Source organism: Salvia miltiorrhiza, chromosome 4, assembly GCF_028751815.1.
Source record: "Salvia miltiorrhiza cultivar Shanhuang (shh) chromosome 4, IMPLAD_Smil_shh, whole genome shotgun sequence".
NCBI lineage: Eukaryota > Viridiplantae > Streptophyta > Magnoliopsida > Lamiales > Lamiaceae > Salvia > Salvia miltiorrhiza.
Window position 1 is genome coordinate 48,301,331 of NC_080390.1, and position 14,191 is coordinate 48,315,521.

The 14,191-nt window shown below is 37.1% G+C and overlaps 2 protein-coding genes across 2 annotated transcripts; both read left to right on the forward strand.

Annotated features, from left to right (window-relative positions):
- The first annotated feature begins 4,205 nt into the window (after positions 1 to 4,205).
- LOC131023962 (rhodanese-like domain-containing protein 17) lies at positions 4,206 to 5,953 on the forward strand. Its single transcript, XM_057953632.1, has 5 exons — positions 4,206 to 4,478; positions 4,902 to 4,975; positions 5,051 to 5,121; positions 5,402 to 5,455; positions 5,807 to 5,953. The coding sequence occupies exons 1-5, from the start codon at positions 4,336 to 4,338 to the stop codon at positions 5,897 to 5,899; spliced, it is 435 nt and encodes a 144-aa protein (XP_057809615.1). The 5' UTR covers positions 4,206 to 4,335; the 3' UTR covers positions 5,900 to 5,953.
- A 188-nt stretch (positions 5,954 to 6,141) lies between these two features.
- LOC131023961 (oligopeptide transporter 7-like) lies at positions 6,142 to 10,479 on the forward strand. Its single transcript, XM_057953630.1, has 6 exons — positions 6,142 to 6,282; positions 6,348 to 6,915; positions 8,032 to 8,601; positions 9,071 to 9,326; positions 9,422 to 9,604; positions 9,707 to 10,479. Exons 1-6 carry the CDS (start codon positions 6,252 to 6,254, stop codon positions 10,319 to 10,321), a joined length of 2,223 nt encoding a protein of 740 aa, XP_057809613.1. The 5' UTR covers positions 6,142 to 6,251; the 3' UTR covers positions 10,322 to 10,479.
- Positions 10,480 to 14,191: the final 3,712 nt, after the last annotated feature.

Consider the following 14,191-nt stretch of genomic DNA (forward strand, 5'->3'; position numbering starts at 1 on the left):
TCTCACTCATGTGGGGGATTGTTGGAAATATGGTTTTAATGCCATATCTGGAAATTATTATTTAATTAAATATTTATTATTTAATTAAAATAATGATTGTATGTTAATCTACATCTCGAGTAGATCAACGTGATATACTTGAAGTCTCAAAACCGATTTCAGATGAGTGAGATATTGTATGTCAAAGTTTGGATGTTGAAGAGGAAAAATAACATTTGTTATGTTATCCCACATTGGAAAACATAGAGATGTTTTTCATGTATAAGAATAGCAAAGCACATGGAGTTAATAAATTGACTTGTGGGCTTGCTAGTGGGCTTGATCTAAGTACTAGCCTCGCGCGCACACACACACACGCGCCGTCGCCGACGATCGATCGGACGGACGGACGACGACGTCGTCGCCGCCGCCGCCGCCGCCGGACGGGCGGGTCGGGTACGGGCCGCGGCCAAGGACTTGGATCTTGGCAATTGGTGCTTTGGGGTGGTGTTTGGGGCCCAAACTATTTTTTTGGACCAACTCCATTGGGCTTTTAATTTTTTGGCCCAACAGAATTATTTTATTGGCCCAACAGAATTTAATTCCCAAGCCCACAACAGCAACAGTTGACAGCAGCAGCAGTTGACAGCAGCAGCAGTTTCAGAAGCACGCCAGCTTCGACTTCTGCATGGCGTCTTCAATTTTGCAGCTGAGTTTCTTCAATGGCTGCGCCCACCGGCCATCATCTTCAACATTTACGGCTTCCAGCCGTTGGAGTGGAATTCAATGTATTGATTTCATACTTACCACATGTCTATAAATAGACTTGTGGAGAGCATGCAGAGTAAACTAACAACACCAACAAAATCCTGCATTCTGCCATTTACACTCACTGCAAACACTTGTGCTCAGTTCTTGATCCTATTAAGTTCGCCGGAGCTCGCCGGATTGTGGTGCTACATCCGACGAGACGTAGTCGTTTTACCTTTGGGGAAGATACGCCAAACCGAAGAGCACTACCGGGGCGATAATCTTCTTGCGGGAAGAGATTCATCTCGACTCGACTTTGTTTATACGTATAATTTATTTATACAGTGTATTTCAGTTGTATCGAATTGTTTGAGTTGTAATTTCTCAAATTATTTACTTTGTAATATTTTCAATTATTTTGAGTTGTAATTTCTCAAAATAAATATTTTGTAATATCTCGATCGTGTACCCGGTTCTAACACATAGTGCATCTCCCATTTGGATTCATCAAAAACTTGAGTGGAACAAATATTTTTCCACAAAATTGGAAGAATGGTCGATGTCAAAGTATATGTAAATTTGAAGATAAAGCATTAACCTTTCACCGATTTAAACCAAATTATTTGATCTACGAATTTCTAAGCATGATAAATGAAATTGGTCGATCGATCAATAAAGCAACAATAGTGAACATCACATGAGCCGAAACTAGCATGAAGTCAATTTTATGGATCAAACAGAACAAAAGTAATATTTTAACTTTTTGTCCCAAAGGTATAACTTTCATATAGGGATGTCAATCGGGTAAATTCATCGGGTTTTGGGCTACTTCTATTGAGTTACGGGTTATTCGGGTTGAAAAAAAATTTGGATTAGAAACTTTCAATCCTAACCCTAAATATTCGGGTTTCGGGCTAACCCATCAGGTTAATTCGAGCTTAAAATTTATTTTTTAAAAAATTAATTAATATATGTCACTTGACAATATTATATTTGTAATAAATAAATACACGCATAAATAAGTAAAATTTCAACATCGACTTACATAATAAAGATATAAAGATGCAATATTTTGGGCAGCGTCATGTATGAGATGCTAGTTGAATTGATTTATTTACTGGTTGGGAGTCTACCTAACCCTTCATCCTTGGGTGTTTTGTTTTTAATATATATATATATATATATATATATATATATATATATATATATATATATAGGGGAGGGCTAGAATAAAAACACTCTTAAGTGTATAAAATATAAATGATTTTCAGCCCTTAGATCATCAAGATCTACGGTTGATTCGTAACCCTTTTGGATGAATTCGTGGTCTTGGGTTCGAATCCCAAAGGTAGCAAAAATTTATTTTTCACAATTCGTAACCATGTTGGATGAATTCGTAACCCTGTTGGATAAAATTCGTACATTAAAAAATGTTTATATTTATATTTTAAGAAGTGTTTTTACTGTAGCCCTCCATATATAAATATATATATATATATATATATATATATATTTAATTTTTATATCTAAATATTTTATGTTAAGTATTGTATTAAAAATACAGAGAAGTGAAATGATAAGACTTTATAATATTTTTTTATTTTTATATATATATATATTTTATGTTAAGTATTCGGGTTTCGGGCTAGTCAATTGGGTTAGTCTGGCCGACCCTATCGGGTGTCGGACTATTCGGTTATGAGCTAATCGGGTTATAACTTTTATCGGATTGAAAATTTTCAATCATAACCCTCTCGAATTGACGGGTTAATCGGGTCACTCCACGAATTTCGAGCTGGATTGACATCCCTGCTTCTAGATATGTGTTACTTATATAACTTATATTCGTTCTATTGAATTAAGCCGGTTAGATGCAAAAATATCATTTATTTTACTAAAATGGGGTCTTAGCTATTAAGGGAGGGTGCCGATAGCCTATAAATAGAATTTCATAATTTCCATTGATTGTTAGACAATGATGATACATCAAATTAATTGATACGTCATACAATTTGCAGTTTCTTCTATTTTTTGGTGAGGGAACATGTTAATTTTGAAATTGGAAGAGGGGTATTTCGACAGAATATTCCAGAGTAAAGATGAGGCATAAGGTTCAATCAATTGGTTGAATAATATAAAAAGTAAAATACAAAAAAGAATGTAAAGCTCGATCATTCAAGTCCATAAATAATTTAGAAGGTATATAAACAACTCAAAGTACATTGAAACTTTTGAATTTTGATTGTGGGCGTGAGTTTCAAAAGATGAACAACTATTATTACAGTGTCATTCTCATGACTGAATCAAAATTCGTGAATTCATAATCACTAACACTTTTATCTAGATTGTCATATCTTGTGTGCATTCGTAACCGAGGGCCACTAAATTAATTCTTTAAGGGTTTGTTTACTTTTTATTTAATATAAAAACAATACATTGAGGTATAAATTTATTATTCAAAGTAAAAATTATATTTTTAATATCTTATTTACTTTTAATGATAATATGTTTATCACACTCTTTATAAGGTGGCTAGGTATAAAATTATATTTTATCCAAGAAAAAAGTGTTGTTTAAAAATTTCGTACATAATGCTCGAATTTTTTACTACGACAAAACAAATAAGGTATAAAGTGGCAAATGAGATTTATTCCTCTCTTATACCTCAAAGTGAACGCACCATCAAAATAAAAAAAAAATGACAAATAATAAAAATCTTCAACCCTGTTCTGCCGCCTGCCTATGAATACTTATATTTTTGCACACCAAAATAGCGAAAAAATTTGGTTATAAATATAAGCATTAATCATGCCTTGTGTCCATAACTTTTAAGCAAATTTTAGAAAATATTCCAAATTTTTGTTTTTTATTTTATTTTTAGCGTTCTTAGAAAATGTCTTGTTATATAAAATTTGGCGATGGAATATTTAGGTGGAACAATGTCGTTTTATAAGGTGAGATGGATTTTGAAAGAAAAAAAAAAGTTTCTACCTAAAATCTAAAGAGGTGATTTTTCAATTTGTCGTCGGATTTTATATCTAAGTATTTTTTGAAAAATGCTAAAAATTTAGGAGACTTTGAATGAAAAATAAAATTTCGGGACACATTCTAAAAAACGTTTAAAATTGAGTACATATAATATATAATTAATGCTAAATATAATGGTGTCAATGAGACTTAATTTAAGTGGCAAAGCTGGATACGTAAAAGACTCTTTTTTTCAGAGGTCTTGGCTCATATGCGGAGCTTATTTGATTATATTTAAAAGAAAACGCTAAATATAATGGTGAATTACGAGCTTTGTTAGGTTTCAGACTAAGCAATCATTTATTGAGATAGGTTTGAGCAATCAACATGGACTTTTATTTTAATTTGAGTATGTGGGCTGCGTAGCTTGCTTTATCATTGAGTGGGCCCAAAAGGAGCCCAGCACGAAATCTATGGGTCGGTCAAAATAGTTTAGCTGCCCTGCCCACAAGATTCTCCTCTGCAGTTGGTTGCTGCAAACCAATCAAACGGCCAATTGGATTCTGATCCTAAGAATCTTTAATATAGCAGCTATATTTGTTTGATTTTGATCCAAGTGAAATTGCAGCTTGTCTAAAAATGGGTATAGTTAAGGCTGTTTTGTACAGTGGGTTTATTCTCCTTTTGGTTATTTGTAGTGATGGTGGAGCCAATGTCGTGACTGTGGATGTCCATGCAGCTACACATCTCCTCGCTCAAGCCTACATTTATCTTGATGTTAGGTTAAAATCTCTCTCTAACCTCTTCAAACTCTCTCTCTCTCTTTTTGAGTTGGGGAATGGGGAATGAGATTTGTTAAAAATGGATATTGAGTCCATTTCTTCCTTAAAATGCCTTATAAGGGAGAAGGTTGCCTCATCATATAAAGTGGCTCATGCCACTATCTCCAATCCAATGTGGGACACTTCAATAAGATTAGTTCCATATTTCTCACCCTATTCAGCTAGTACCGCTAAGCTACAATGCTCGTGGCTAACGCCCTCAACGTTTTTTTTCTTTTTTGAGAGCCAACGTTTAATTACATTGTGCACAGTGGATACTTAATTAGTTAACATATATGTTTGTCCAAATTAGATTATTTCCAACAATCTCATGTTTATGTTTCTTTGATTTGTTATAGTACTAATTAAGCTGAATGAGAACAGGACTGAAGAAGAATTCAAGAATGGTCACTTGAAGAACGCCCTCAACATTCCTTACTGGTTATATACTCCGGAAGGTTGTAAATTTGTAATATGAAGTTTTCTTTTGTACTTTTTTCCTTTTTGGTTAACAAATTTGGCACATTATTTAGGTATGGTGAAGAACCCCAAATTTGTGGATCAAGTTCTGTCGCATTGTGACAAGGAAGATCGTCTCGTTGTGGTAAGTCTCTCATCAAAACATTTTTGGTTTTTCTTTTTTCTTCTTTTTGCTTTAGTCGGAAATTTACACTAAAGCTAGAATATGTATATGATTCATCTAAGTGTCAGATCCGTCACACAACAACAGTGTCCCTAAAAACAAATCGTTGATTTGTGGTATTGTTAGTGTTATGTGGGAAATTATGATACAAGTGGTGTATATATTGGTATCACAGTGTTCGACATTGTATAATTAATATTATGGAACTATGTAGTAATTGATAAAAACGTGTGTGTAACAGGGGTGCAAAAGTGGAGTCAGGTCCGTGTATGCAACCACTGATCTTCTTAATGCAGTAAGTCCCATTTTCTTTTATATATTTATCGGATTTGATTCGCCAAAACTTTAGTGTTTCTCATTAACGTAACCCTTTATTTTGTAAACCAAATTGATTGATGTTGTTATTTTTAATAGTATTATTTATTTGCTCTTTTAAAATTTTGTTTTTGATATAAATTGGAAGAATGCACTCGCAGTTACCCATTCCGAGAATATACCCATGCACTGTTATTTTTCATTCCAGATTTAAATTCTCTGAAACTAATTTATTCTTAAATCTTGACCTCAAAGATAGAATTATCCTTTAATATTTCAAACTAGTAGTAATTTGAAATTATATTACCAACACAAAGATGTTATGTTGCAGGAGTTCAAGCATGTATATAATATGGGAGGAGGATATTTAGCTTGGGTTGAAAGTGGATATGCGGTTGAGAATCTACACTCTTCGGAATTATAAATTATTGTAATCTAATTTTTTGAGTTACAGTAATATAATTTTATTCACAATAAATATGTCCCACTCACAAGGAAGCAAAAGACACAGATGAAAGATCCATCCAATCCAAGTATTAATTTTTTTTTTAATATGATAAAATTTGGTAGTATTGTTTTTGTCGAGGCAAAGTTGGTCGGGCCGAATACCCGTCCAAGTGCATCCGGAAGAAACGAAGCCCCAAATTTCAACGTGAGACAATTAGTTTAAAATCTTGGCGAATGGATTCTGATTCCGATGACATCATCACCGCCATCCTTGCCACTTTGACTAAACAAATTGGAATCCTGATTATCCGCAACTGCAACAGTGAGAGATGATTGAAGAAGAAATCAGTGCTCCACTGAGTAAGTCAGCTATCTCATTTTGATTCGATATGAATAAACGCCTCATCCGAATTGAATATGTGTAGTTGGCACATCGGCCGCCGATGCCTCCATTTCGGGACAAGAGGAAAACTCGCCGGTGGAGCAGGTGGCGTTGACCGTGCCGCCCACCGACGACCCGGCGCTGCCCGTGGTGACCTTCCGGATGTGGGTTCTCGGGGCGGCTGCCTGCGTCCTGCTCTCCTTCCTCAACCAGTTCTTCTGGTACCGCCGCGAGCCGCTCTCCATCACGGCCATCTCCGCCCAGATCGCCGTCGTGCCCCTCGGCCACCTCATGGCCGCCGCCCTCACGCGCCGCCTCTTCTTCCGGGGGCGCAGCTGGGAGTTCACCCTCAACCCGGGCGGCTTCAACGTCAAGGAGCACGTGCTCATCACCATCTTCGCCAACTCCGGCGCCGCCAACCCTTACTCCATTCATATCGTCAGCGCCGTCAAGATTTTCTACGGCCGCAAGATGACTTTTTGGGTGTCGCTCGGGGTCGTTCTCACCACGCAGGTTCTGGGCTTCGGCTGGGCGGGGCTTCTCCGCCGGTATCTGGTCGACCCCGCCGCCATGTGGTGGCCGCAAAATCTCGTTCAGGTATCTCTCTTCAGGTGCGTCTACTCCGCTGTATGTAATCATTTCATTCACTTTGAAAATCTGCTACAGGGATTAACTTTCTAATTTGGTTATGATTGCTGGTTAGTACACAGTAATTATTGTTGGTTCATAACTTCAGCACTTATAACTCCATCCCATGAATCTTGACACGTATTCCTTTTTGGGTCGTCCCACGAATCTTGACACATTTTCAAATAAGGTAGTTACCTTCTCTCTCTTACTTTATCACTTTTATACTTTATTAACTACACATTTAAAACACTAATCTACAATTTCTTAATTTCCGTGCCGAAACCAAACATGTCAAGATTCGTGGGACGGAGGGAGTACTTAATAGTAAACATCCCCCTGAAGCTCTTGTTTCCTGTTACTGCACTGTTCTAATACATCTTCAAATTTAACGATTCAACATTTCTTGTGCAATTTCATTATTAGCTCCAGAGTAGGTTTTGCCTCAATTTCAGCACTTACAGAAGAAAGAATGTCTTCAAACCATGCCCCCTCTGTTTGTTTAAATTCATAGCTGCAACAACGAATCCAACTTGATAAAAATGCTGTTAGGACAGAGCCATGAACAGAATGATACCAAGAATACTACCTTTCAAGGTGTATTTATTGACACCAAGAACTGGAATTTCTTTTATGAATTTTCTGTTTTTTTAACCTCATGTGGACTAATGAGGATGCATGGTTCAGTATCTTGCCTTGCCTTCTAAAATGTGATTTTCATCATTTGAACCTTTTTTAGTCTCAGAGAACTCTTGCGGACCTAAGGATACTTCCTGCTTTGAATGAACTTAGGGGGCGTTTACTTGGCATGATTGACAATATGTAGGATTGAGTATTTTTATCCTCAATAGTAGGATATCTTCAATCCCACCATTTTCATGGGATTAGAATCAAACAAAACTAGCTTGAATGATAGAAATAATCAATGGCCTTGGGATATCCCAAAGTTGCAATCCATCAAAGTAAACAAGGGATTAGCCTTACTATTTTTATCTATCAAGCTTAATCCTCCAAAGTAAACACCCCTTAGTGTCTAAAGGTGGCATTGTTCTTGTATGTTTCTATGCCAAGTATGTAACCATCGGATTTATAAATTGCAGGGCACTTCATGAGAAAGAAGTCAGAGCCAAGGGTGGAGTGACGCGGAATCAGTTCTTCCTCATCGCCTTTATTTGCAGCTTTGCTTATTATGTATTTCCGGGATATCTCTTCCCAAAGCTTACTTCAATCTCCTGGCTTTGCTGGATATTTTCTTCTTCGATCCTCATTCAACAGCTTGGTTCTGGACTCCATGGTCTCGGATTAGGTGCTATCGGCCTTGATTGGTCGAGCATATCCTCATATCTCGGCAGCCCATTAGCTAGCCCGTGGTTTGCTACTGCTAACATTGCTGTTGGATATATCTTCTGTGTGTACATAGTTACGCCTATTATGTACGGGCTCAATGTCTTCAGAGCTAGGACCTTTCCCATATTCTCAGATGACCTCTTCACATCGGAGGGGCAGGTCTACAACATCTCGGCTATTATAGATTCAAACTTCCACGTTGACTTAGATGCATATGAGCGTGAAGGCCGTCTCTATCTCACCACCTTCTTCGCCACGACCTATGGTTTTAGCTTCGCCTGTCTCACTGCCACCATTGTTCATGTCCTCCTTTTCCACGGCAAGTAAGTTGTACTAATGACTCAGAATTGCATTCAATCTTTAATGATCTTATATTGTATAACCAAGACAGATGGACCTTTCCATGTATTATTGAGGATTATGTGCTTCAAATTGTGTTATGAACGCCCTTCTATGTTAGAAACTCCACTAGTTTGGCAAAATACGTATAAACTAGTTGAGTTTTCTAGAACTTACTTAGTATCAAATTCGCTCTCTAACTTTATATTTTCTAATCACTGATGCTAACTAGACAACTAGTTATCAATGGATAGTGTCTGAGGTAAGACAAAAACTGAAACCATTTGGTTTGATTTTGCACGAAGAATACTCCATGGTTTACCTCACGTTGCAAGTAGATGAACTGAACGTGTATCTGTTAAGATCAGATGGCTCGTAAAAATTGTAGGTGTCAATATTGTTCCGTAGAACTGCTTTGTTGGGTTATGAAACTGACAGCTTTTGTGTGCTTAGAGATCTGTGGCTGCTGAGCAAATCTGCGTTCAAGGAGAAGACGATGGATGTACACACCAAGCTTATGCAAAACTACAAGAAAGTTCCAGAATGGTGGTTCTTATGTGTACTTTTCATAAATATTGCTGCCACCTTACTTCTCTGCCAATATAACATAGATCAACTTCAGTTGCCGTGGTGGGGCGTCTTATTAGCTTGTGCTCTTGCCTTTTTCTTCACCCTTCCTGTTGGAGTCATCACTGCCACAACAAACCAAGTGAGACTCTCTAGCTGATCCTAAATCTGTTTGCACTTCATTCTTTATATTTTTCTTGGTTGTGGATGTCCTTATAATCTCTACATTGTCATCAGATACCAGGATTGAACGTGATCACGGAATACCTTATTGGATTCCTCTATCCCGGTTATCCGGTCGCCAACATGTGCTTCAAGGTATATGGCTACATCAGCATGAAACAAGCGCTGGTGTTTCTTCAAGACCTCAAACTCGGACATTACATGAAAATACCACCTAGAACGATGTTCATGGCCCAGGTTACTTCCATTTTTTTGTTTTCCATATTTCCCCAAACAGATTATTGTTACATCGGCAATATATATCATAATCTTGCTCATTCTTGAATGTTGATTGATCAGGTAGTTGGCACTCTGATATCATCAGTGGTGCATCTAGGAACAGCATGGTGGCTCATGGACACCATCCCCAACATCTGTGACCGGGAAGCGCTTCCTCCTAGCAGCCCGTGGACATGCCCGAGCGACCATGTGTTCTATGACGCCTCTGTCGTGTGGGGATTGATCGGACCACAGAGGATATTTGGGAATCTTGGCTACTACTCTGCCATCAACTGGTCTTTCCTAGTCGGGGCCGTGGCTCCTGTTGTAGTGTGGGTGGCCACCAAGGCCTTCCCAAGGCAGCAGTGGCTTAGGCAAGTTTCAGTTCCTGTGATGCTGGTGTCCGTCATCAATATGCCTCCAGCGACTGCTGTGAACTACAACAGCTGGATCATCATAGGGTTCTTGTCGGGGTATGTTGCATACCGATACTACCGGGAGTGGTGGAGTCGACACAACTATGTGCTGTCGGGGGCGCTCGATGCGGGATTGGCTTTCATGGGAGTGTTTCTGTATCTATGTTTGGATATGGGGAATGTTAGCCTTGAGTGGTGGGGAAGTGTTAGTGATGGATGCCCTCTGGCTTCTTGCCCAACTGCTAAAGGCATTGTTGTTGAGGGATGCCCCATTTTTTGAACTGCTTTTCTCCTCATTGCTCTTCATTCACACAACTTTTTTGTATGCTTCAATATATCATGTTGTATATTAGTAATGATGGATATAGAATATCTTCACTAATAGAATTTTGATGTACTTTTTTATGTTTATTATTATAAACTTATTTCATCTTTAAATCAGGTGGACATTGTGCACATTGTTTTTGCTCTCATGTTAGTAAGTTTTTTGAATGTGACTGTCGAATAAAAGAAAAGTTTCACTTTCCTAACTCATTTACATTGTTTTTTAGTTTGATTTTGAACAAGTTTTCAGGTTTTAGTTGTTATTTTCACATGTTTTGGCTCTATTGTAAGGTATTGTTGTTGGTTTTTTTTTTTTTTTAAATGTAATTAAATGACAAACGTGTAAGTTGAGGGCCAAATACTAAAAGAGCATATTCAAGAAAATAGAGAAATTTGGGAATAACACAAAAATATGGGTACAATCGGGTTGACCCGCATTCTAACCCTGATCCGCATCCTGATTTGAACCCGTATTCTGACCAAAATAGTGTAAATGACATTATTCAGTCATACAAATGACATTGCCTATAATTAATACTATTCGATTATATAAATGAAATTTTAACATTTTAAAATCTTATAGTGTCATTTTCAATCTTATAGTGTCATTTACAATCTTATAGTCAATTACAAGAAGTGTCATTTATATTTATGAATAGTGTCAATTATACACAATGTCATTTATAATGTTATAGTGTCATTTATACGCAGAGTCATTTGTATAACAGAATAATGTCATTTGTATAATCGAGTAGTGTCATTTACATAATTTGGGTCAGGATGCAGGTCAAAATTTGAATACGGGTCAACCTGATTGTACGATACACCCGATTATACCCAAGACCATCTCTGAAAATAAAACGGTTTGTCTAATGGCAAATTAAGCGTTGGAAAATCAGAGATAATCTATTTTTTTTCCCTTTCGTGAACTGTTTATTAATCTTGCCCTAAAATTGTCAACTTTGCTTTTAAATTGAGGCCCGATTACTTATGTAGCTCTTCAAATTCGGGTTCTCTTTTTTAATTGGCACGATTGGCGGTGACATTTTATATTTTATTAATTCTTGCTTTTATTTTGCTACTAATCCACTCCTTCATTTTCAAACAAGTATCATATTGCAGATTTTTTTTAAATGTCATATTGTAAAATTTTGAGTAAAATAAGCTAAATTTTCAATTTTACCCATATTTTAATATTATAATTAAATGCGTTTTCTTTATTTTCTTCTCCACTTAATAGACAGAGAGATGAAAAAGTCAAAATTTGAAATCTTAAAATTAGGAAATTTAATTAAGGATATACACGTAAAATTATACTCCTTCTTGGTATGTATAATTTTGTATCATATGACATTTATTTGAAGATGAATGGAGTATTTCCCTACTCCTTATCTTCAAACCATCACCCTCCCCAAGACGATGACACCAACAACAATAATTGATGATGCTTCAACACTGCACTCTCCACCACAGGCAGTGATAGCGACACCACCACCAAATCTCGATATAGTGATGTTGTTAGCGCTGTGGGGAAAAGTGGGTGACAATAATTTGGGAGCCGAGAAAACGGACGAGAAAGCAGTGCTAGGACCTGTAATACTGTTGAGGATCCTGCACATAAGGGTGTAAATCGAGTCAGGCAAGCGAAGAAAGTCATATTCGAAACCCGAACATTTAAGGTTAGGGTTGAAAATTTCTAACCCGAAATTTTTTTGAACCCAATTAGTCCGCACCTGAATAACACGTAACCCGATAAGGCTAGCCCGAAACTCGATGGATTGGCCCGGTTGACATCCCTAATTACACTGCATGCAGACGGGATTGAATCCAAGACCTCTCACAAGTCACAATAAAGAGTCTTTTGGTGTCTCAGCCGTGTTACTTGAGCTAGACCTCATTAAAACCTTAGGGAGTGTTTGGTATGATGGTCTAGATATAGCTAGATAATTAAACTCAAGTTGTGTTTTGTGCATTGATAGCTTAAAAATGTGTTTGATACGTGTTTAAACACCAGATATGAACAAATGCTGAGTGTTTGGTACGCAAGCATACATATTAGATTACACCATCAATTTACAAATTTAACCCTTCACTAAATTCAAAATGCCAATCATATCCCTTGTAATATAAATACACAAATTAGTTCAAACCCAATTACCCAAACACGCAGTTTCATTGGGCGCGTATTGAAATTAGGGATTGAGCTCAAGGCGATGTTTCTAGGCTCCAAATTAACCATGCGAAGATCGACCGTGTGATACCATGAGTTCCGTGACTCAAGGTCAGTGGCATTCATCTGTTACGTGTATGTGCGTCGTTTTCGTGGTTTTCATATTTGTTTGATTCTCCGATTTTGTTCGATTGTGCAACTCATGCTATCGAAATCACGATTGTTTAAATTTGTTGATAGGTGTATGATGGTTAGGACTTTAGGACTCATTCATGTGATATTTGTGCTACTGTATTTCAGTATTTGGTATACAATTAGATGGTGAAATCATATCAGACCTTGATTCCTACTGTGGATTTAATATTTTCTGATTTTGCGTGGTTATTTTCTGTTGGTTTTAGTGATTTGGTGGCATTGTAAGTGTGCATAGATGTTTGATGAATTCTCTGCCAAGTTGTATGGACAATCAGATATGTTCCAAAGATGCTTGATGCCATTTTCCCTAAAAGTTTATGCTAGTTTTCAGTTTTAAAATTTACAGTGAACGTTCAATTGTTTTGGGTTATGTATGATTATCTTATTATCGTAGGTGTTGACACAAAAGGGTCGAGATTTGAATATTACTACTATCCTGCACACTCATTTAATTTGTTTGATCAAGTCGGATTTATACATGTATTTGAAAAATACAACAAGACTCTTGGTTTTGGATATGTTTGGAGATTCATGTGCTAGAACTCTTTTACTATAGGCTGATTGTTATGGATTTCATTACAATATGTATGAATGTGAGTTGCTGGGCTGCAATAACCTCGAATTGTGATTGCCTGTTATGAAATGCATTTGTTTCTATGTTATGGTTGTTGCTTTTATCAATTGGGTGCAGGAAGTTATGACTGTAGCCGTAGTCGTGTTAACAAGACTGACAAAACACGATGAAGTTGGTTAACACGTGAGGAGGATGTCCTACTGGCTGCCTTGAAGGAACTTGTGGCCCAAGGCTGGAAATCAGACAACGGATTCCAAACAGGCTATTTGAACAAGTTAGAAGATGCAATGCGTAAGGAATTTCCCTCTACTGACTTGAGGGATGCCACACATAAACACAAAGACAACCACGTGGAAAAAGAATTACTACTCACTATCTGCAATGCTCAATCGAAGTGGCGTGGGCTTTAACTCAAAGAGTACGCACATGATCGAATGCAACGACGAACAATGGGATCATATCGTCAAGGTTTGAAGCTTCATTACCCTTTGCATTTTGATGTTGTCACTTGTAATAATATAGTGCTACTGCTAGTAATATACGGAGAGTAGATGTGCTTTCTTGATAACAGTTCGTGTCCGCATGTTGGCTGAACTTATAATCAAAATGTCTCCTTCTGTTGTTCCTCTGCATTATTATCAGTTGGAGACATCAAAGTTAAACAATAGGATTCATGACTATGCTAGCTAATAGTATCTTCACATGAGAGTGCATTTCATTTTCATTCTTCATTGTCTTCTAAAGCTTGAAGTTTATTATTATTATTTTCTGCGTAACATAGTTTCAGTACAGGTTCTTTTTGCTGGCTTTGTAGAGCCATGTTGTGCCCCACAACAATTCATCCTGCAAAAAATTTATTATTCTGCTATCAAAATTTGCTTTACAAA